General features: G+C 49.4%; 1 protein-coding gene across 4 annotated transcripts in view; it reads left to right on the top strand.

Moving 5' to 3' along the window:
- The window catches only part of KCNJ5 (potassium inwardly rectifying channel subfamily J member 5), a 28,261-nt gene extending 4,711 nt beyond the window's left edge, over window positions 1-23,550 (top strand). The window contains exons 2-5 of one of the 4 annotated variants that reach the window (XM_064577231.1): window positions 13,739-13,896; window positions 13,992-14,257; window positions 14,939-15,877; window positions 19,328-23,549. In XM_064577231.1, the coding sequence (XP_064433301.1) occupies window positions 14,941-15,877; window positions 19,328-19,650 (1,260 nt within the window). In that variant the 5' untranslated portion in view covers window positions 13,739-13,896; window positions 13,992-14,257; window positions 14,939-14,940 and the 3' untranslated portion in view covers window positions 19,651-23,549. Of the gene's footprint in view, window positions 1-13,526; window positions 13,897-13,991; window positions 14,258-14,830; window positions 15,878-19,327 lie in introns of those variants that run through there. The other 3 variants (XM_045894701.3, XM_064577232.1, XM_045894700.3) reach the window with 3 other exon arrangements.
- Window positions 23,551-24,549: the final 999 nt, after the last annotated feature.

The raw sequence follows: 24,549 nt of genomic DNA, 5'->3' as shown, positions 1-24,549 counted from the left end.
TACAGGATCAGGGATAAGACCCACTGAAGAGAGGCAAAGGGGCCAAAGGAAGGCCAGGGAGGACCAGGGAAGGCTTTCCAAGGGGGATCAAAAAAACAGTGAGGTCCAAGAGGGGAGGGAGCCCACGGAGGGAACCCAAGGAGGGAGCTTCTGTGGCCCCTAAGACCAGCCTCTGCTTGCGCTGGTCCTTCCTTCCATCTGTGTGGATATCCCCTAATTCTTTCCCTTAAACATTCACACAATAAAACAACATTTCCATCACAGCAAAGATCTCTCATGTTGCCCTTTTATTTATAGCCTAACCTACTTCCCTCCTGCCCCACCTCTTCCTTACCCCCTGGCAGCCCTGAATCTGTTCTCCTTTCTATAGTGTTTGTCAGCTCAAGAATGTTATATAAATAGGATCATATGGTATATAACCTCTGAGTTTTTCAATCAGTATAATTCTCTGGGGATTCATCCAAGGGTATGTGTGTGATATTTCAGTGTGGTTATTGAATTTGTTCAACCATTTACCCCTCGAAGGATATCTGTTTGTTGTTTCCAGTTTGAGGCTATTATGATTAAAGCTGCTCTAAATACATGTATGTGGATTTTTGCATGAACATAAGTATTCCATTTATTTGGGATAAGTGCCCAGAAGTACAATCGATGGTTCACGCGGTAATTATGTTTAGTTCTTTAAGAAACTGACACATTGTTTTACCTTCCCATCAGCAATTTGGAGTGATCCTTTTTCTCTACATCCTTGCCAATGTATGCTCTTGTCACTATTTCTCATTGTTGCCATTCCTGTGGATGTGCAACATAGCTCATGTGGTTTTGCATTTCCCTAATGGCTAATGATATTGACCATCTCTCCATGTGCCTGTTTGCTCTCCATATGTTTTCTTTGACTAAATGTCTTTTCATGTCTTACACACATTTTCCAATTAGGTTGTTTTACTGTTGGATCTTGAGAGTTCCTTATAGTGCAAGGGACTAATCCTTGTCATATATGTGATTTTGCAAACATTTTCTCCTACTCTGGAGCTTGTCTTTTCATCTTAACAGGGTCTTTTTTAGCAAACGTGTTTAGTTTTGATGAGGTCCAATTTATAAGTGTTCCCTTTTATGGATGAGATTTTTGGTGTCAGGTCTAAAAAATCTTTGCCTGCCATAGATCTTGAAGGTTCTCCCAGGGTTTTTTTCCCCCCTAAAATGTGTATAACTGTATCATTTATATTTAAGGGCATGATTCATTTTGAGTTAATTTTTGTATAAGGTTTGAGGCTTAGTTAAGTTCACTTTTTTTTTCTATGGATATCGAATTGTTCTGGTGCCATTTTTGTAAAGACGGTCTTTCCGGGGCGCCTGGGTGGCTCAGTTGGTTAAGCGACTGCCTTTGGCTCAGGTCATGATCCTGGAGTCCCTGGATCGAGTCCCGTATCGGGCTCCCTGCTCGGCGGGGAGTCTGCTTCTCCCTCTGACCCTCCCCCTCTCATGTGCTCTCTCTCTCATTCTCTCTCTCAAATAAATAAATAAATAAAATCTTAAAAAAAAAAAAAAAAAGATGGTCTTTCCCCCGTTGAATCCCTTTTGCACTTTTGTCAAAGACCGGTTGGGTATATTTGTGAAAGTCTATTTCTGGGTTCTGCTCCATTGATCTATGTGTCTATCTCTCCTCCATTACCACATAGACTTAGCTATATAACAAGTTTTAAAGTTCAGTAGACTGATTTCTTCCACTTTATTCTTTTTCAAAATTGTTTCACCTATTCCAGTTCCTTTCCCTTTCTGCAGAAATTTTAGCATAATCTTCTCTACATCTACAAAAAAAATTTTGTGGGATTTTGTTAAGAATTGCATTAAGCCTGCATATTCAGTCTGGGGAGAATTGGCATCTTCACTGTATTGAATCTTCCAATCTATGAATATAGTATATTTCTTCACTTGTTTAGATATTCTTTGATTTCTTGCATCGACGTTTTGTCATTAACAACAATTCTTTCTGATCTGCCATGAACCAACAGTGTGAACTTGGGCATATCACTTAGTTTCTCAGACCTTCAGTTTACCCTCTGGTAAATGGGTATAAGAACACCTACCTTGAGATGGTGGGGAGAAGGTTATATAAGACTGCAAAGGAGAGGTCTGACAACACGTGCTCAATGACATACTCCCTTCGATAGATCCCATTCTCTGTTCTTTTTTTTCTTCTTCCCAATGCTCATTTCTGATGCCCCATTGACTAATTGACTTTCACTTTGTCTTCATTCCATCCTTTGTTTCTTGACCTGCTTTCACTCTCAATTCTTTAATTCTCTTGACTGTATTTTTTTCTTACTCTCACTGGCTTTTCCTTTTCATTCATTCTCCCATAAGATTTGTCTCATTCCTCTTTATTGGAGCATTTAGGGCATTCTCTTTTTCTTGTCCTTAGACTTTGAGAGTGACTCCAGGGCCAGTTCGCCTGGGTTTCAATCCATGTAAATACCAGCTTTGGGGCAGTTGGCTCACCCTTTCTGGTGCCTCAGTTTCTTCATCTGTAGAATGGGGGAAACAGTACCCATCTTATGCCTTTTCTGAAATGACTAAATGAGTTAATACAGGTAAGGCATTTAGAATGCAATCTGGTGTAGGGTGAACCCCCAATAGGTTTCAACTCTAATTATTGGGATTTTACCTACTGTGCCCTGTTTCTCTGGTCTTTTCTCCCCATCCACTCACCTTCTATCACCATCCCATCTTTTCACTTGTACATAAGTACATTCGTATTCACATTACCCTGCTTTCTTGTTGCCATCTTCTCTGTACCTCTCTGGCCTCCTAGCCTCTAATCATCGTTGATAAATTGGCACCAGCCCAGGAAATCTGTCCCTTGGGCTGTAGACAGGAAACAAGGGGTTTCTCATTTTGATTTAATTATTAATCTCCTTTATTATTTAATGCAGAATACATACTCACAGTGCAGGGTTACAATGAAGAGAATGTATTATAACTGCACTGCTCGCTTTCAAAGAGATAGTGGGCTTAAAAAGGAAAAGTACTGGATAGACAGATACAAATGTGGGGAAAATGGAAAATGAATTAATTTGATTTTCATGCCCTTTTATTCACGATTTTTCATACATCATCCGCAGGGGGCTGGGTGGGTAAATCGGGACTGTGGCCAGTAAGCCATGGCCAAGTATTAGGAAGAACAGACGTCAGACCCCTCAGCAGCCTGCCAAGAAGGGCCATGAAATATTCCATCTTAAGCAAATGAGAGCCACACAGGTTGGGAACCTCAGTCACAAGCTTCCAGGCCTGCTCCATAGATGCACTCCTCAATAATTAGGTATGGTATGAAATGTTCTATTGCTGGAAAGGTACTCATGACATAATTAAGACTTTCAAATCTATATTCCATACCTTGAATTAAGCCTAATTTTGCCCTTTTAAAAATTGCTGGAAATATTTGGACTCCCTTAAATATATTCAAATAGATCTTTTAAGTACCATCAAAATGATCTTTTTGTCTCTGCATTTTCTCCAAAGAACTAAAGTCCACCAGCAAATGCCAGATCTGTCGGCTCCCATTTCAGACAAGAACTCTGTCTTCCTAAAAAAAAAAGGAAGAAAGAAAGAAAGAAAACCCTTGAGTGAAACACCATTTAGTCCTTCTCTCTTTGCTTTTTATCTTTATTGTGAAGCATCAGTATTTTTGTTTCTTTAATGACAAAGCAAGCATGGGATTAGTCTGCAGTCCTTCTGATAGAGTACATGTTTCTCTGCAGATACCATAAAATAATGCATGAGGTTTTATTACTCCCTTAGAATTGCCAAATCCTCCAAGGATGCAATTTGAATGAGCAGCTAATTATCTTCCCTTGTCTGGGCTGCCCAAGGCTCTGAAGGCCCCAGGCTCATCTTCTGGTGCTCCTGGAGGCATTGATTGGCTCCCTTCACGGCAGAGCCAGAAAAGTCAAGGCCACCCGTTAGGCCTATTGTTACGGTGTTTATATTACATAAAACTTCACATTCAGTGTTGCTACGTCTACCATGTCATCATCTTGGAAGTGCCCTCCCTGGGTAAGCCACAACTCTCCCACTAGAAAGTGGGATTAATATTACAGGAGTCTCACAAGCCAATCCAAGAGTTCTGAAAGAGTCCCAACAGAGATGCCAATTACTATTACTATTCCATCACAATTCCATATAATAATAATAATACTGGTTTATTTCAGACCTCATAGCCTGGAACAATGCAAGTTAGGGAACCAAGAGCTTCATACTACTATTTGGGAGGGTAGAATTTTCCTGAAACAATGGGAGCTATTTCATTAACATCAGAATTCCCTTGGATATTTCCATTTTTTACATAGGAAAGAGACCCAGGCTAGTAGGGACCTCAGCAGCAATGTGTAATTCAGGGCAAGATATGTGGCCAGAAAAGTCAGGATTATACTTCAGAACAAGATCACACTCTCTTTGGTGCTCTGGACTTGGAAGGCTGTCAAGAGAGCATGGGCTCTGCAGGTCGGCCACTGGTCAGCCCAAAGCCGGGTTCGGCTGTTTGGGAGCCACATGACCTTCGGCACCTTCTCTGCCTTCTCTGACTCTCAGTCCCCTTTCCTGTGGAACAGACGCATTGTACTTGAGATGATTAAGTGAGTTAAGATACACAAGGCACCTCTTCACATCAGCATGCACACACAAATTTCACTTCCCGGGCTATTCTGCAAAGAAAAACCAGAAGTCAGCATAACCAGCTACAGGCAACAAATTGAACATGTGCTTAGAACAATAGCAGAATGAGTGTAAAGGGCATCGGGAAAGCCGCACAGATGGGATAGATGCTCCTGAAAGGGCTTGCTCCTGTCAGGGTGTCTCTGACTCAAAACTAGGAACAGCTGAGTGACTCTAGGAACAGCCTCAGTCCTGCATCCATATCCCCACCCTGACTTTGCTCTAAATAACAATCCCACTCACACTGAGGGGCCGGATTCAAGGGCGCCCCTCGGAGGGACAGAAGCCGCCCCGGGATGGAGGCCGGGATGCCTGGGCTGGGGAGATGCGTGCGTCTGCGAGCTCCCCAGGAAGGGGCAGTCTGAGCCGGGCCGATGCGGGGGGGACCTCAGTCCTGAGGCCTCCTCACCCGCCTGACACAGTGACTCTCTTGCAGAGCCCTTGGCAGCTAAGCCATCAGGGACACGGTGTGCCGGGACACCCGCAGTGATGAAGTGTCCTATCTGACACAGCCCGTCCCTCCAACCACCCTGTCCCTGGCTCCATGTTTCAATGAAAGCCCTTCAACCTGCTCCTGGCGCACGGACTCCCACCTCACACAGCCACGGGAGACCCTTGCATTCCAGAGAGAGGGGTGCCAAAATTCCCTTTGGCTATGACAGATCTCTGCAAAGTCCCCTTTATGGGGCATTCAGGCTGGAGCAGAGCTATGAGTATGCATTCCCCAAGCCCCTGTGGGCCCCTGAGAGTGAGGAGCATGCTGGGCATAACACCAGCACATGTGGTCTAACCCTACTCGTGTCAGGGCCTCCCAGTCCTGTTAGCCCAGGATTCCTTAATCACTGGTGGTCAGCAGCCATTACATCTGAGCCAGAAGTGAGCTTGGGAGGTGACCTGACCCATGTTCCCGTTCTTACAGCCCTCCTCTGGGGAGAGAGCTCCTTCAACCTTCCTTGAGGCATTTAGAGTTGGACTTTCTCCCCACTGAGAACCACCTGCGCCATGATGGAAATGGAGGGCTGTCATGCTCGTCCAGGATTCTACCACCTACGGCATATTTGCAAAGGGTGCAGCCGGAGAGGACAAGGCACTGAGGGAATGCAGAGGGGTCATGACAACCATCTGCACAATGGAGGGGACTGGGGAGAGCGAGGCTGTGGGCAAGGAGACAGGGCTTGTCAGGACCATGGGAACCAGACTGGTGGGCACTGGGGGACCAGTCCACGCACCCGTCTCTTTACTGCAGTGGGAGTCCCAGGTTGGCCCTCTGGCTTCCTTTGTACTGAGGGCTGACAGGCTGTGTTCATGGAAGACCTGTTAGCGAGGAGCATTTTTTGGTGTTACCACAGCTCTTCACACCATGCTCAGCAGAACTCAAAGTCCAAGCCAACGTGTCCATGTGAGGAAAAAGCCTCCCTCTGGCTCAGTAACCCAGAAGTATAAATTAGCAGCTGGCACACTGAATCTGACCTGCAGGGATATTTTCTTTGATTAGCTCACGGCCCCAGAATTGTCGAAATAGTGGTCAATGGTGAAAAAAAAAATTCAGGTTTAAAAGTCTTCACTTCTAGCTTTTCTGGAAAAAGAGAGAGAGGAAGGTCTTACTGCAGCACCTCCACATTCTTGTGTGGCAGCAAGGAGCTCCTGCTGGACAGAGTGGCCCCCCCAAGAGAGCGCGCGAGCTCACCTTGCCTCTGTCCCCATCACTCCCTATTGTGTCCCCAAAACCCAGAGCAAGTTTGGTTGTGCTCATAGAATTGCTTGCCCAGAATAAAGAGAGTTATATCTCTTAAAATCTCTTTCTCTATCACAAACCTGAAAATGAAGGTCTAAAGCAGAGCTTATATTGGAATAAAAAAACGGGAGAAAGTATATTATCGGTACACGACCGGTATAAGGAGCACATCACAGTGTGTCTGTGTTGGAAGACGCCAGTCCAGCCCCTCCGCTCCCTGAGCTTCGTAGACAGCAGAGCTTGGTGCCAACCTCATGGGTTCTGGTTACCACAGCATGCGCGCCCCGCTCAGCCAAAAAGTCCAAGTATTCTCCCCGCGCCTGGCAGAGGCAGACACACTTGAGATGAAGGAGAATCGCTCTTAGTGGGATCCGTGGCTGCTGGTTAGTTTTCTCTTCCTTGTAAGGGGCCATAGTGTCCAAACACAGGCATTTCTTTTTTTCTTTTTTTTTTCCTTTAAAAAAAATTTAAACTCAATTAATTAACACATAGTGTATTATTAGTTTCAGAGGTAGAGAGGTCAGTGATTCATCAGTTGCATATAACACCCAGTGCTCATGACATCACGTGCCCTCCTTAATGTCCATCCCCCAGTTACCCCATCCCCCCACCCCCCTCCCCTTCAGCAACCCTCAGTTCGTTTCCTATGATTAAGAGTCTCTTATGGTTTGTCGCCCTCTCTGATTTCATCCTGTTTTATCTTTTCCTCCCTTCCCCTATGCTCCTTTTGTTTCTTAAATTCCACATATAAGTAAGATCATAGGATAATTGTCTTTCTCTGATTGACTTATTTCACTTAGCATAATATCCTCTAGTTCAAGCCACATCGTTGCAAAAGATTTCATCTTTTTGATGGCTGAGTAATATTCCATTGCATATCCGTACCACATCTTCTTTGCCCATTCATCAACACAGACATTTCTAGAAGTGGAAGAGGTGCTCGGGGATTACGCTTGAACAGGCGTTAGCCGGGACATGCGGACTCCCTGTCTCCTTGGAACAATTAGGTGCCTGTGAGGGGCAAATGTTGCCGTTGTTAGAAAACATCAAGGAGCTGCTGTAAGCCACAGCAGGAGGCACTCCGAAGGCCAGCAGGAGGGTGGGTGGAAGGTACAGCCCCCTCGGGAGGAAAAGGGAAACGGCTCCGGGCAGCCTGGGCACGTCGGGCAACACAGCAGCAAATCATGCACTGGTTTCATGGGACAGACCAGGCGTGTGTCCCTCTGGCAGTCTCTTGGATCAGGCATTTCAGGGCCTGACCCCCACCGAGGCTCAGACCCACTGACAGCCTGGTCCAACCCCAGGGGGCTGAGGACCAATAACCCCAGAGGCAGACCTATTTGAGTATTCAAAGTGACAATGCATAAAAGTCACCTAGCACAGAGATGGCACGTAAAGGGTGCTCAGTACATGAGCCTCTCACGGCAAGCAGGCTCCCCTCACTGCACTCACCACGTACCTTCTCCACCAAGTCTTTCCTGACCCTTCCTCACTCACCCTGGCGAAGCCAAATTAAGAACTCCGTCTTGGTCTCTGTCGCTGTCTACTGCACTGATTGTTTGCCTGTGTGTTCCCGTGACTCCCAGAGGGCAGAAAATACAGCAGTGGTCCCCAATATCCCCTGGGTCAGGGTCTCTGGGTGTGGGACCTAGGCATCAGCATGGGGTCCAGCTCCCGGCTGATTGCAGTGTGCACCCACAGGGGAGAAGCCTTGTAACTCAGAGGACCAGCAGCATTAACAAGGCTGGGAGCTCCTTGATAAAATGCAGACTCCGGGAGCTCCAGACCAACCTAATCAGAATCTGCATTTTAACAAGATCTCTGTGACTGGAAAGCACAAGAAAGCTGGCAAAGTGCTCATCTACCTCCTCCTGCCCCCAGGGCCCAGCAGAGTGCCTACTTGCAGTGACTGTTTGGGGGAGGGGCTTCACTGATTGGAGGGAGGAAGAAGGGAAGGAAGGAAGGAGGGAAGGAATCTGTGTGTTACAGTTTTCAATGGGCTTCCACACCTAATACCTAATGTGCTATCACCCAGATAGTTTTTGAACTTGGGTTCAAAAAATAAAACCACAAAACATCCAGGAATTAAAGACTAGGTTCACATCTAAGTTGATAAGAACAAATAATAGCTGCAAAACGATTGGGATTTAAAGTAAAATACCCGATGAGTTTTTAAAGATTTATTACTCTTGAGTTCTTCTGCCATCAGACCCCAGAATGAACTAAGGTTTTTTTGTTTTTTAAAGGATGGTAATTTTGAAAGCCAGGAAACTAGGACTGGCCCCCTGGCCGGAGCCAGCCCATCAGTGTGGTTTGGGCACAGGTTCTGGGGGGCTGGGGCCACCAGCCAACCCCTCCATGAACTTCTGGACTGGGAGCCGGTCAGGTCTCGGTCCGGTTTTGCTCTCCACCAGCCGCTAGTTCGCGGCCAGGAAGGGCAGCTGCGGTGGCCGGCAGGGAACTATTAAGGCAGAGGCCAGAACTGCAGTTTCCAACATTTTGTCCTCGGGCAGGCTGCTGAGGAAAGGGGGGTCACGGAAAGCCCCCCGCTCTCATTCCAGGACCTGCAATGGGAGGGTGGCCAGGGTCGTGCTGAACCCCACGGGGGACCCCAACCCCACGCTCCAGGCACCCCCCAATTCTAGGGACTCACAGACCCCTGTCTGGGTCACTTCCCCTCCTCTTCCTCTGGTTCCTGCCTCCAGGCTCAGGGAGGTGGCTCATTTGCACCCAGGAGGGGAGGAGCAGAGAATGCAGCCTCTGCAGGTCTCCCTGCAGGAGAATCACCCAGATCTTAGCACCAGAACAGCCTCTGCGTCCACGTAGAAGGGCCACAGACAGGAGAGTTCTTAGAAAGTTCTTCAGGCACAGCCTCTGGGGATCCCATAGAGACTGAAGCGAGCTGGAAACTCCTCTCCCAGCAACAATTCTGTCCGTTGCAACCACTGTGGGTTCTAGAGAGCGTCCCCGCAGCACCTGTGTGATTTGTGGGCAAGTTATTTAAGCTCTCCCCCAGTTTCCCTCTTCGTAGAATAAGACAACACCTCCCCGTGGAGTAAATGAGGCCGTGGAAGCAGGATGCTGACCCACAGTTGGCCCTCCTGAATTGCTGGAAGCTCTCCCACCCCACCCCCACAACTCCAGCCCTGGATGGAAAATAAATACTAGCCTCGGCCAGCATTGCCCATACGCCTTCATTCCATCTTCGCGCCTGCCCTCCTTGGTTGGTGCGGTCATCATCCCCATTTTGCAGAAAAAGTAACTGAGGCTTAGAGCAATAACTTCCCCCTAAGTCCCTCAGCTCAAGGTGAAATCGGAAGGTGGGCACTCTGATGCCAGAGTCAGCTTTCCTAATCATTTATTACCTGGTCCCCCCTTCTGTTCTGTGTTAGATTTTTATTTCTGCCTTGGCAAAGGACCAGACTAAATGGCTTAAAACAACACCCAGTTTTTGGCTCAGTGTTCTTAAGTGAGAAGTCCGGGCACAACATGACTGTGTTCTTTGCTCAGGGTCTAACAAGGTTAAAAGGCAGGTGTCAGCCAGCTGCATGCTCCTTTGGAACTCCAGCTCCTGTGGCTGTGGCGGAATTTAGTTCTTAGTGATCATAGGAGGTCCCTGTTTCCTTGCTGACCGTCACGAGGGGCTGCTGTCAGCTTCTAGAGGTCCCCACATTCCTTGCCACGTGCCCCTGTCCATCTCCACAGCTAGCAAAGAGCTTCTCCTACTTCAGGGAAAGCCCACTCCCTTCCCGGGCTTATCTGATTAGGTCTGGCTCACCCCAGAAGGTCTCCCTTTCTTCAAGTCAGCTGGGCCGTGACATAGGCTCATCATGGGAGTGAGTATCCCATCCCCAGGTCTGGGGGCATATATAGGGAGTCTATTTCGGGGGGCAGGAATTGTGAGGGCATCTTAGAGTTCTGCCTCCCTGCGTGTGCCTTCTCCACACCTGGCACATACGCCCTTGATAACACCTTTAATACTTCCTGCTAATCTTGAAGGTCCTTGAGGGCACTGGGGCAACCACCATGGAGTGTTTTCATATTTTAACAACGAGTACAGCCATATAGATTCCTGCAGAACAGCATACAAATATCTAGTCTGAGATAGGAGTATATTCTCCTCCACTACCCTTCCTTCAACCTCATCCCATATCCCAAAACTCTGGGAAGCAGACATTGACCCAGCAAATATAAGAGAGAAAGGAAGAAATCGTTAAGGATGTCTGCTGTCCTCATTTTCACAGTAGGGAAACTGAGTCTGAAACAAGACTCCCAAGCCACCCTGGGTGGCTCAGTCGTTTAAGCATCCAACTCTTGATTTCAGCTCAGGTCATGATCTTAGGGGTGTGAAGTCGAGCCCCACATCTGGCTCAGTGCTGGGCGTTGAACGTGGAGGCTGCTTAAGATTCTCTCTTTCCCTCTCCTTCTGCCCCTCCTTTCCCACCCCCTTGCAGGCTCTCTCTCTCTCTCTCTCGTTCTCAAAAAAAAAAAAAAAAAAAAAAAGACTCCCAGCCCAGTGCTCTCTTCAGGAAACCCTGCTGATTTCCAAATGCAGTTTCTATCAAGATGCTGCGTCCACGGCTCCTGACTTTCTAGAAAAAGCCCCCCCACTCCATGACACAGGGCTTTCTTCACTGTGTGTGTGTGTGTGGCGGGGGTGTTTGGGAATTCTTCACACAGAGGTCCACTTAAAAGGATGTCAGATTCACTCGTGCATCACCTAAAATACAACTTCCTTTGATTTTGCCTCTTTTGATTCTTTCTCCATTTGTGTTTCTATATCAAAGAGTTTAAACCACTTTGCTGGACTTCAGGCTCTGTCTTCCCAAGAGTTTTAATCATGTCCGGGCACAGCTTCTTATCCTCAGACACAGGAGAGGGTTCCAGATGAATAGCAACACCAGGCTTGATGAGCTTGAGTGGGATTTGCTCCTGTCGGTGCCTCCCCGGGTCCTGCGGGGAGAAGCTCTCATACTGGCTTTGCCTCCTCCAGCCCAAAGCCTTTCCCCCCACCTCTCTCTCCACAGGCAGTTCTGCTCAGACCCCTGGGCTCAGAGGGGGCGGTGCTAGACTATAAACTATACAAAGGCTGGGTCTGCATTCAGCTTAATCACTGCTTAATCTCCAGGTCTTAGCACAGAAGCTGGACAATCGCAGTTCCTCAACTAATGCTTGCTGAATATGGGTGCCTAAATGAATAGAACAGATCTTGAAAATCTGATTCAAAAGCTCATCTCCATTGTCCCTGAAAATTCTTTTGATATTATGGGCCCACAGCACTGGCGGCCAAGATTTCTAGAGTGGGCATTTCACTTACTCTTAGGAAGAAATCTGGGGAGGAGAGGTTCTACACCAGTCAGCTTGATGCCTGCCCTGAAGCGGCCCACTGGGGCCTTTGATACTTGACTTAGATGCTCTATGTCTCTTTCTTCATCCTTAAAACGGGGGTTAATGGGGCGTTGCATTAAATTTCACTTCAAGGAGTGTTTATGAATATATATTTACATTTATATTTATATTTATGTTTGTATTCATACATATAGTCTTTCCCTAGATCCTCATAATGGCCCCCAGAGCTGGAATGGCAGAAAATATTATCTGGGGTTTATAGCAGAGTAAATTGAGGCAAATAAAATGAAGACGGTTTTTCCTTGGGTCACAGAACACGTTTCTTAGAAGCTGATCCTAGAACCCAGATCTTGCCCTGGGCTGAGCGAGGAAAAACTTCTGCCAAGGATTCTAGCACACTTGGAGGATGGATGCCAATCTCAAATCAGAAGTGAATCCTTACCCTGTCTGCTGGACACACAAAAAATTCTCTGGTCTTGACTGAGGTGTCCTAGAAAACCTTTCTCTGTTTCTAGTACAGGGCAAGGCTTTCTCCTACAAGAACATATGAAAGTATATTCAAAAATAAAGAAGGAAACAGTGCAGAAAATCAGCAGAAAAGCTATTTCTCTGGAAGATATGAGGGCAGGAGAATGTGCTTTGCCAGGTGCCCTAGCCGGTGACTCATTCTGGCCAGCACTGGGTCTGCCCTGCCCAACAGCAGTGGCTTGGGGAGTCCATGGGCAGCCCTCCGATCAGACCTCTCTCTGGGTTCCAGTAGCTGGGTTCCCAGGAGCCCCCAGGGCATTGGGAGTAACAGCATTTCTCACCCTTTCTGGGCATCCCTGAGTTCTCAGTAAACAGTCTCCAACCTAGGGGCAAAGCAAAACCATGCTTAGGATTCTGCAAAGCAACATCAAGCATCCAGCTCCTCATTTCATTTATCTTTGTAACTGCCATGTGAGGGAGCGGGGAGCAGGTGGCCCTGTGCAGAATGGGAAATGGCCAACAGACATCTGAAACAAACAACCCTTCAGATGACCCTTCAATATGATATTTTAAAGGTTACCTTGAAATTGTCACAACTACCAAGGTAGCAAAGAAAAAGGTATGCCAGGATCTTCTGACTTTCCACGTTGGGGGAAATCTTCCTTCATGGCTTATAGAACATTCATCCGGGTTGTTCTATCAGGTTCATTGTTTCCAAGGAGTGGAACTACCTGTGAAATCAAAACAAACTTGCTTGTAAAGATGAAGGGCTGAGTAATGGCATCCCCTGAGGAATTCCCCCAGGATTCGAAGCTCATAGAACTTTCTGGAGCGAGCAGCTCATCAGTCTAAGCAGGAGCCACAGAACATCAATGTCTGCAAGCCACTGTGTGGTGGGTACTGTGAGACCCCATGCTGGAGCAGATGAACCTAGATTCAAACCCTAACTCAGCCACTTAACTACTTGAGCTTCGTTGTTTTTGCCTGAAGATTAGAGGGATAATAGCCGTTCTTCTCTAATAACTTTGTTGTGAGGATTATAAATGAGCTAATGGATATAAACTTCTTAGCACAGTGCCTGGCTCATGAACGCTCAGAAATTTAAGCTGTGATTATTAGCTGTGGAGATTCTCATGGTCTTTCCTAGCTGCATCAGAGTCTTAAAGTATTTTCAGTGGGAGTGAGCGGAATATCTGAAAAACAGCGGACCATTGCAGGTGTCTGGGTGTTTCTTTAAAGTGTGGCATATACTCCAAAACATGGTACAGGCTTTTTGAAAAGCAATTTTTTATTGAGACATTTTATTGAGATAACAGACATGTAATGTATTAGTTTAAGAGATACAACATAATGACTTGATATATGTATATTTTGGGAAATATAGTTTATAGTTTAGTTAACATCTGGCACCATATATAATTACAATTTTTTCTTGTGATGAAGACTTTGAAGACCTACTCTCTCGGCTTCTTTCAGATATACAGCACAGTATCATTAACTATAATAGCCACGCTATACATCACATCCCCAGGACTTCATTTGCAACTAGAAGTTTGTACCTCGTGACCACCTTACCCATTTCGCTCGCCCCGTACACCCTCTCCCTGGCAACCACCAATCTGTTCTCCGTATCTGTGAGTTTGGCTTTCATTTGTTTGTTTTTGATTTCACATATAGGTTTATAGCCCTTTTGAAAACCTCAGGGGCATTAATATCTTGTCCATTTCAGGTTTTTAGACGGCAGGGAATTACTGTGTCAAGATTTTTAATGGTGGGTCTACACAGCGATTTGTCATATTCGTAAGTGCTTGGACAGCCACAGACTCCTCCCCTCAGACAGTAGGAGTGACCACATGGTGAATCAGACACTCACTGCCTTTTCCTTTCTGTCTGCTGCTAAGATCTGAGACATAAAGAAAGGAGACAGGGAGATATAAAGAAGAAAGCACAGGCTCTGGGCCCTGTGAGCAAGAATCCAGATACCCACTCTGCCAGGTAAGTGTTTGGTGGCCCAGGTTATCACTTAACCATCCACCTTTTTGGGGCTCTTATTTATTTTTTTATTTATTCATTCACTTATTCAACAAGTGCTTTTGGAGTATACAGTATGTTCTGGGCTACCCTCTGGGTATTTGGAATGTATGAGGGAACAAAACAGACGTACCTGTGCCCCGTGGAGGTTACATTCTAATGGAAGGAGAGAGACTCCTAGAAATAAATATGATGCATAAGCAATCAGTGTTTACATACTGGAGATCAAGCTCCAACTCCAACCAGTTGCTGTGATAACAAGTGACAGTCTGGATGTACTGCATGGACTAGAGCAGGCACTTAATAAATTGTTGTGATTATTATTTTTTAATTGCTCCCAGATTTCTTAAATCCTTTCAACACCATGTGTAGTTTGCACCTACGTATTTATTCATTCAACAAACAACTATTGAGCTGCTATTATATGCTAGAATCTGTAGGAGGTGCCAGGGATACAAGCAAATAGTATAAAAAAAAAAAAAAAACACAGTCCCTGCCCTTGAGGACTCTGCGGTAGGCTCCACTGTGCACTAGATGAGGACCCTTGAGAGCACAGAGGCAGGAGTGACCTTGAAATCTTGTGTTTCTGTGAATCAGCACAGCCCCCTTCACTGATGATGTCTTTTTTAACTCAATGCATCCCAGCTATGGCTGGTGATTCTAGGAATGCTATGAACCAGGATATGGAGATTGGGGTCACTCCCAGGGACCCAAAGAAGATCCCCAAACAGGCCCGTGATTACATCCCCATTGCCACTGACCGTACTCGCCTGCTAGCAGAAGGCAAGAAGCCCCGCCAGCGCTACATGGAAAAGAGTGGCAAGTGCAACGTCCACCATGGCAATGTCCAAGAAACCTACCGATACCTAAGCGATCTCTTCACCACCCTGGTGGACCTCAAATGGCGCTTCAACCTGCTTGTCTTCACCATGGTCTATACCATCACTTGGCTGTTCTTCGGTTTCATTTGGTGGCTGATCGCTTACATCCGGGGTGATCTGGACCATGTTGGTGACCAGGAGTGGATTCCTTGTGTTGAAAACCTCAGTGGCTTTGTGTCTGCCTTCCTGTTCTCCATTGAGACAGAAACCACCATCGGGTATGGCTTTCGGGTGATCACAGAGAAGTGTCCGGAGGGGATCATACTCCTCTTGGTCCAGGCCATCCTCGGCTCCATCGTCAATGCCTTCATGGTGGGGTGCATGTTTGTTAAGATCAGTCAGCCAAAGAAGAGAGCAGAGACCCTCATGTTTTCCAACAATGCAGTCATCTCCATGCGGGACGAGAAGCTCTGCCTCATGTTCCGGGTGGGTGACCTTCGTAACTCCCACATTGTGGAGGCCTCCATCCGTGCCAAGCTCATCAAGTCCCGGCAGACCAAAGAAGGGGAGTTCATCCCCCTGAACCAGACAGACATCAATGTGGGCTTCGACACTGGGGATGACCGTCTCTTCCTGGTGTCTCCACTCATCATCTCCCACGAGATCAACGAGAAGAGCCCTTTCTGGGAGATGTCTCGGGCCCAGCTGGATCAGGAGGAGTTTGAAGTCGTGGTCATTCTAGAAGGGATGGTGGAGGCAACAGGTAAGACACTTTATCTTCCTTGGCCACAGAACTCTCCCACGTGCTGGGAACCTAGGCCACCAGGGCTAGAAGATGGCAGTTGGTGCCTGAGAATCCTGGGATTCTCATCCAGCCCAATCTCTAACTGTGATCTGAGGGGTGTTGTCATTCAATCAAGATGGACTGATAACAACAACTAATGTTTACTGAACCCTCTAACTTCTGGACATAGTTCTAAACTTTAAACAAACAGTATCGCACTTAATGCCTTCCCACTCTCTGTAAGATGATGTTCCTTAGGTTACAGATAAAGAAACAGAGGCACAGACAGGCAAGTTATCAGTCTAGTTTCGTCCAAGAGTAAGTCATAGAGCCGGGATGCCTGGGAAGGCAGGGGACCCCAAAGCTGGCCCTTGTTTTCGACAGACTATCTTGCCCCACCACATCCTGGGGCATGTGTCTACCCAAAAAGAGTCTTGTGATCAGATAACTTGGAGAAATACAGTGAAACAAGGTGCACAGGCTTCTTCACAGTAGGACTTCGTGGTATCTCTACATGCCATGAATCACTCTGTGATTTCCCAAACACAAGGCTTCTCAAAGTCACAGAATCCTCTTTTTGAAGAGGTGTCTATACCCCAGACCTGTGAGGGCAGCTCTTCTGGCTGCCATCCCCGCCCCCCCGCCCCCCCCCGCCCCAGGAAGGCTGTCCCTGAGCTTCCCTGTGGAAGGCTGGCTGAGTGAACAGGGGACGAGCCGAAACCAGTCCATCTGCATCCACATAGGCCCAAGCAGATGCCCTCTTCATGGCCGGCCCGGCACCTCCCTGCTCAGCTCTCAAGTCTCATGGGCAGCCAGCAGCCAGGAACTTCCACCATTGCTCAAGGCCAAGGCATCGGTGCAGGGCTCCAGGGAGCCCGAGGCCAGCAGGAGCACGAGGCCCAGGTCCCACCACTCCTGCCTGAACTCCTGGGGAGAGGAGCCCTCCCGCAGAACCCTGCACCCTGCTTCTTACTCCCTTTCTTCCCCTTTCCCTCTCTTCTTGTCACCCGGTAGACTGAGCACTTGTAGAAAACTCACTCAGGCTCAAAATGATATGTATTTTTCCAATTTCTGCAGCGACACCGGAGAACCACGCCAATCCCATTTAACAGACGTAGATGCTGCACCCAGCTTCATGCAGACGGTGTTCGATTCAGGTCTTTCACTTATGAATCTTAAGTGTTGAGATTTCAGGGGCTAGTCACAAAGATGGCCAAACAAGACTTCCTCACCTTTCGGGAAGCTGGTTGCTGTGCGGGAAACTCCGATGGGGCATCCACAAACCTTCTCATTCGGCCGGAGCCCGTGGGACCTGGTCGGGGTGCGAACAGGCTCCGGGGACTGGCATGGAGGGGGCTGCTCGGCCATCTGCTGGGAGCTGGAGCCTGGCCAGGCAGCATATGGTGGCAGCCGAGGGAGCCCCTGGGGCCAAGGACAGCCAGGATGCAGGAAGCCTGCGGCAGAGCTGGGGGCTCGCAGGTCATGCTGCCCTTGGTGCTGGGCTCGGGAGCAGAACACCGGCTGAGTTTCTGGGGGAAGAGCACCACTCTGAGGCCACAAAGGAGGGGTCAGGTCAGAGATGTGGGGACAAACAGGAGAGTTGTGCCTTACAGTCCCCCCGTGCCTTCACTGCCACCTACTGTGGAGGGATCAGGGGGTGACCCAGCTGATCTGGTCCCTCCCCTGAGTATCCTTCAACATCAGTGGCCCCCGGGTGACCTGCCCTGTCTAGTTGACCTCCTTCCCTCCCATGAGTGCAGGGGGCCCCGGGGAGACAAGGGAAGGAGAGCCCCCCACCCACATCTGTTCTCATCTCCGCGACTATGGTGGCCTGATGGCCACATTACAGAGCAGAGCATGCGCTGCTGATTCAGGCCGAGTTTGGACGAGCACAGCCCTGCCATAGCCTGCCTGTGTGTGTCTGGGCAAGTTGCTTAACTCGTCAGCAAAATGAGCATAATACAACTCACGGGGTCGTTGGGGGGATTAGACGATTCGATGGAATATCATACATAAAGCACAGTGCTTGGCAACCACAGGGGCTTCTTTCCTTCCCAAATGCATGCGAAGATGAGTGCCAGGGACAGAGGTAGGGTCTCTTGATACAGGGGGTCCACTGCCACATCCCAAGGGGTAAAACAAATCAGGAAAGCCTCCAGGAGATATGTCCCACAGGTTCCCGTGGGGGTCCTGTCCGCTGTCTTTCCTGAGGCCCCCAAGCCTGCAGACACCTGGTCTGGGTCTAGGCTGCTCAGTGCCCAGCTCGGGGCATCTGCTGAGCTGTGACGGGGGAGGACTGCATGGAAAGGCCTGGCCCAGGCCAGACCCAGGGAGCAGAGAGCAGGCTGCAAGCCCACAGTGTGGGGGGCACCTCAGGGGTGCCCAGCACTGGAGCACAAATGGGTGGGAAGCAGCCTTGCACTTGGGTCTGGTGTGCACGAGGCCCCTGCCAGAGAAAGCCCACCCTGGGAAGCTGGAGCCAGCTTCTCCTTCGTTCCCGAGAGCACACGCCAGTACCTTCCTTGGCCAGAAGATTAAATATCAGCAAGCTGTTTTCCTGTGACCCCAAACACAGAGGCTTCTTCATCCATAAACAAAGCTGCTCTCCTCCCTGGAGAGAAAGCAACACCTAAAAATAACATAGGCAAGCAAGGGCTGAGGAGACAGGGAATGGAGGCTTTGGAGCATGCTGCAATCAAGGAGCCAAGGGGTGTGTGTGTGTGTGTGTGTGTGTGTGTGTGTGTGAGAGAGAGAGAGAGAGAGAGAGAGAGAGAGGCTTCTGCCCATATGTGTCTACCCCAAACAATCCCTGTGTGCCCTATAAGATGGTCAGCTTCTCTACATTCACTCCATCTGAATTTATCTTTTTTTTTTTTTTAATTTTAAACATTTTTTTTTTAAGATTTTGTTTATTTATTTGAGAGGGAGAGAATGAGAGAGAGAGCACCCGAGAGGGGGAAGGGTCAGAGGGAGAAGCAGACTCCCTGATGAGCAGGGAGCCCAAAGCGGGACTCGATCTTGGGACTCCAGGTCATGACCTGAGCCGAAGGCAGCCGCTTAACCAACTGAGCCACCCAGGCGCCCTGAATTTATCTTTGTTCAAACCCTTTTCCTGCCTCTTTTGTGTCTCAATCTTCGAGACCTTAATGCTGTTCTCAGGAACCACGTCCCTGGCTCTAGCTCTTCCAGAATTATCCACTCCAGTCTCTAGGAACCTACCCCGGAATCTCGCATGTTGGTTTCTAATGTTCTGCCTCTAGCACACCTTGAACTCCTCCAGGGCGAGGACTGTCTTATTCAGCTCTACACCTCCGGGGTGCTTAGCCCAAGCAGAGGTACAACAAATGCTGGCTGGCTGGCTGATGGACGGACGGCTGATGGACGGCTGGCGGTGGCCACTCCTAATCTCCGTGCCTTCTGTCCCCACAGGCATGACTTGCCAAGCACGGAGCTCCTACATGGATACCGAGGTGCTCTGGGGCCACCGATTCACACCAGTCCTCACGTTGGAAAAGGGTTTCTACGAGGTGGACTACAACACCTTCCATGACACGTACGAGACCAACACGCCCAGCTGCTGTGCCAAGGAGCTGGCAGAAATGCAGCGGGAAGGCCGGCTCCTCCAGTACCTCCCGAGCCCGCCCCTGCCGGGGGGCTGTGCTGAAACAGGGCTGCGTACAGAGGCCGAGCAGGAGGGAGAGGACGAGCCTGAGGGGCTGAGTGGGTCCCGGGAGAACAGGGGCTCCGTGTGAGGACTGTACTCGCCCCCCGACCCCCCCTCCCTGGCCTCTGAGCACAGTACCTGCTGCAGAGCTGGGGGGAGGAGGGGTGAAGGAGCTGAGTGCGCTGTTGGGGGGCCCAGGAGCCATCCAGGCTCTGTGGGGAGGAACAGGATATCCGTCCTGGAATCTCCCAGCTCAGGCCTCCCTGAGCATGTGGCCCCGCGCCTGGACCCCTGAGGCAGCCCTGCCTCTCTGCTCCCAGCTTCCGTCAGCACGGCTCAGGGCCAGGCCGGGATGGGGTTCCCCACAGTGAGAGCTACCGGGCAGCCTCTGTCTCCGCACACACGTCCCACTGGCCAGGGTCACCTCCCTGCTTGGGTCTCACAGACCGACCAGCAGCTCCCCTCCAGGGGCTGACACCTGGACAGGGCCGTCCCCCCCCAATTCCTACCACCCGGAGGCTTGCTGTGGGTTCCGCGTGGAGAGATTCTGCCCACCTGGAAGCGCCACCCCCTGGTCCCAGAGTGAGCTCGCAGACCTCATGCGTCAAGGTCCATGCGAGTTAGGCCGGCAGTCCCTGTCAGCTCCCAGCCTATTGTCCACTGCCTGAGAGCCATGGAGGACGGGGCCCTAATGGTCTCTTATCATCTGTGAAGCATATGCGTCTCCTCTGCTGTGTTCTGCGTGTCACGTGTAGCCTACTAGATAACTGATCTCCTTACAGTGACCCTCAGAAGGTGGCTTGGGCCACAGCGCAGCCCCGAGCACATGGAAAGCTGTCATCAGCCGCGTCCTGGCCATTCCCGACCGCACGGGGGCCCGCTGCTCCCACCCAACGGAGAACCCAGCGGCCCGTTCTTTTCTGGTACTTCTGGCCCCAGAATCTCAAAGTACTTATAACCTTCACCATAGCTCTTTTCCACCGCCTCAGCCTGGGGTGTGATCCATGGAGAAAGCTGGGGTTCCGAAGGCAAGATGAGCCAGTCAGGACGGAAACCAGGAGGGGGGAGGAAAACAGAGGGGCAAGGAATTAAATGTTTAAAATAAGCATCCCCACCAATCACTGCAGAGATATTCTGACTCAGGCTCAGCACCCCTATCTGGGGGGAGGTGGATGGGAGGCACAGCGAGGGGGTTCCCCCCCACCCGGGATGACCTGGCCTTCAGGTCCAGCTGAGAAGCCCCTGGGCCTCCTCCCCACAGACTGGGCCGGGAGAGCCCACATGAGGCCTCAAAAGGGGGAAGGGGAGGAGACGGGTGAGGGCAATCCGTGGGGGAATTGGAGAGCCAGTGAGCCTCAAGAGAGAAAAGAGCAGAGAGCAGAGAAGAGCGTTAAAAAGGACAACTTGCAGAGGGCTCTTCTTTTCCGGTCTGGAGGCCCAGGAAGAGGACAAGGGGACAGGGTGCATTGTCGTGTCAATGAGGCGCGTCTGGTATGTGTTGAGGCCGACAGGGCCTGAGTAGCTGACCTGGACCTGGAGAGAGGTCGCAAATGTTTCCTGGCCACAGAATTATGGAGCCACAGAATTATGATTTTCACAGCTCTCAGCTTGCCTTTGATAATGGAAGCATTTACCTGCTTGCTCCGAGGCACCTTCCCTGGGAGTGAGCACAGCACCCAAGTGAGGCAGAGGTTAAGGCGGAGCAAAGGGAATGGCTTTGGGATCTCAGGCCCACAGCCCCTCAGGCTGGGTGTTCTAGGTCCAGGGGTTGGTGAGAAGAGGAGACAGGCAGCCTGAGGTGGGGAACTACCTCTCGTGGGGCTGTCATATGCAGAGGAAGGGGATCCTTGTGTTTGGGCCTGTGGATCTTGAGAGGAGGGCCTGGATCTTGAGAGGAGGCACAGGGACACAGGGAGCAAGAGGGGCCCTTCCCTCCCCAGGCATGGGGCTGAATCCTGATTCCAGGCGTTTTTCTGTGGCAAAGCAGGTCTGGAGGGAATGGAGAATGCCCTGGAATCCTGCCCCCATGGAAAAAGGAAGCAGGCAGCCTTGAGCACCCCGGTGGGGAACTACATGCTATCAGGAATCTAAGGATGCCTTGGGGGTGGTGGGAGGATCTACAGCTGGAACTCTCAGTGTGGGGTCAGTACTCACCCTGGGCCTGGCAGACCTGGGGCTTGCACAGCAGGACTATTTCCTCGCCCCCCCACCCCCCAGCCAGATCTAAAACTGGCCTTAGTCAAAACCCATCAGTGCCTCTCAGTGAGGCAGCTAAGCAAGGATGGGGACAGCGAGCCACTCCCCAGTTCTCGAACTCTGCGGCGGCCTCCGTGAACCCAGGCCCTATCATGTCTCTGCCAACTATAGAAGCCGTACCGGCTGGAGAAGCAGATGAGATCAGTACATCCCAGCTCCCTGAGAGGTCAGAGCCCACAGCACTGCGATTAGTCATATTAGCTGCTTTCTCTCATGAAAATTCAAATGCAGGAAGACTGCCTTTCATATCCCAAGGAAGTCCTTCTTCATGTCCAGTTGATACAACTGAAGTTAGAAACATCCTTCAGATAGTTTTCTGGAAGTTCTTGTGTAAACATGCACTCACTAAGTGTAAAGTCAATGAGGGCCAGAGTTTCAGTCGATCACACACCAGTCACATGTGGGTCATAGCACTGAGCTATAGAACTCTGAGCCCACGCATCACTTCTGATGGGTCACAGAGCTGAGCAAAGCCAGTCTATAAGGTGAGCCCACTGGTAACTCCCATAGGCTTCAACATCTCCCAAATCCCAAAGCAGGATCTCACAGGTCAGTGCCTGAAAGCATTGGAAGCTAACTTCCTGTCTTAGCTTCCAAGACCTCCCTCCCTGAAATCGTCCCCTATAAGGGAGGAGCCCCCGAGAACTCAGAAGCAGGTAAGCTCCCAGTAAGTCTGACCCATGTAGTAGTTGACAGCATCGCCCAGGACCTTGTTTCCAGACCAGGTAGAATGGGTGTTGCCTGTGACCCCCACCTTCAGGGGCCGCCTTTGGGCAACCAGAACCCACATCCTGTCATTTCCTTCGCTGCTTTAAGATCCTGGCCTGAGCCGTTGACCTCGCTGGAGGAGAAAAAGCCTGTGTCTGTCTGGGGAGAACCACCCCCCCCCTTGCTCACCGCCTGCAACAACTGGGCACCTTCTTTCACAGTCCTTATCCCAGGCCCTGCTTTCCAGTCTGCCTCCACCACGTGTCCCATGTGAGGGCCATAGCAACTTAAAAATTTTGTACTGAAATTACCAAAAACAAACACACACACACACAAAAGTTGCCTGTTGTGTCCTAAGATGCCCTGAACACAGATCGGCGCATACGCCCTTTCCGGAGCACCTACTATGTGCCCAGCAGTGGGTTAGGCGCCTCACCTGGATGACTGCACTTAATTCTCAAACGCTACAGAGAAGCTCTTAGTAACCCCTTGTTACCAATGAGAGAAGTGAGGTGCCGAGAGGTTAATTCGTTTGCTCAAGGCCATAGATGATAATAGGCAGGGCCTGTGAGCCAAGCACCTCCCCAGCAAATACAGAGAGGCTATCAGCGTGCATAGCAGGAGTAAGGAGAGCCCCACCTCTTCTGATCACCAATTTCTGGGCTGTGCTGTGGAGCTTCAGCTTCCATCCACCAGCAATCTTCTCCTGTGGCAGGATAATTGGGAAACACCTTTTTCTGATGCCTAGAGAATTAATGAGCTGTGAAAAGAAATAGATGGGGAATTATTGCTTTCTGGAAAAAGCCACTTATTCTGCTTGGCTTGTTTTTTTTGCTAACGACATCTCCTTAAACTGCTGTGTCAAATCTCTTTCTCCCTGTGTAAGATTTGTCAATCTTCTTATTAAAGAGAACATCCTTGCACTGCTAAAAAAAAAAAAAAAAATCATCCAATAAAGTGGATTTGATCTTACAGAACACTCTTTCCCATTTTAAGTAGATGGCCACGGGGTTTCCCGTTCAAAGTCACTGCCAGTTGAAGCAAACTTGTCCTTGTTCTCATTAGTCTAAAAATGCAGCATCAGTATCTAGAGTAGCTTGGAGGTGAGAGTGTGGGCACAGATTGGGAGGAGACTGGATTGAGGAGAGCCGGACCCAGGGTCAGGGCTCAGCCTGCAAGAGCAAGCAACATAAGCAGCGTGGATTCTCATATTAGACCATTCATTCCCTCTCCCCAAATCATTTTCACACACGCGTTAGTGTTAAATATTCAGAATCTCCGTTGCCTCAATAATGAGTAACTTTTACAAGATCCACCGTAGGGAGCCCCAGGACTGGCAGTCTGCATTCATGGCACTAATGGGCAAAGTGTTCGCTCTCGCTGAACAATGGAGCACGGGCAGAGGAAGCTGTGATATTTAACATTAGCACAGGGCTTCAGGATTTTTTAAGGTAAGACCAAATTTCTGTTGGTAGCCGTAGAGGGTTTTCGATTGATTGGCTTCTCTTCCGCTCTAGCCAACCCAATGAGAATGGAACGGTCCAGATTTTCAAAGGAGGTTGACTGATGCTCCCTCCCTCAAACCATTCTGAAAGGATAAAACAACTTGCCAGGGTTGTTCCCCATCTAATAATTCCCCATCTTGTTCATATAGAACCAGGAACAATATTTTAACCCACGAAGGGCCATGCGGCCCTGGCGTGCGTGGGAGCGTTTCCCGTGTCTGGCTCAGAGGTGGCCCATGGTAACGAGGTCTGTCTGGGGCCACTCAGGCTGCTATAACAAAAATACCATAGGCTGTCTGGCTTAAATAACAAGCACACATTTCTCATAGTTCTGGAGTCTGGGAAGTCCAAGATCAAGGCTCTGGCAGATTGGGTGTCTGGTGAGGGCCCGTTTCCTGGTTCACAGAGGCCTGGTCCCCTTCACAGGCCCACCTCCTGATAGCATCACATTAGGGGTTAGGATTCCGACATATGAATTTGGTAAGGACACAAGCATTCAGTCTATAAGGCATAAGCAG

Source organism: Mirounga angustirostris, unplaced genomic scaffold (genome assembly GCF_029215605.1).
Source record: "Mirounga angustirostris isolate CCGP_5_RB_7025 unplaced genomic scaffold, mMirAng1.0.hap1 SCAF_13, whole genome shotgun sequence".
NCBI classification, from domain to species: domain Eukaryota; kingdom Metazoa; phylum Chordata; class Mammalia; order Carnivora; family Phocidae; genus Mirounga; species Mirounga angustirostris.
The sequence above is the reverse complement of the archived record's forward strand: the minus strand, read 5'-3'. Positions and strand labels throughout refer to the sequence as shown.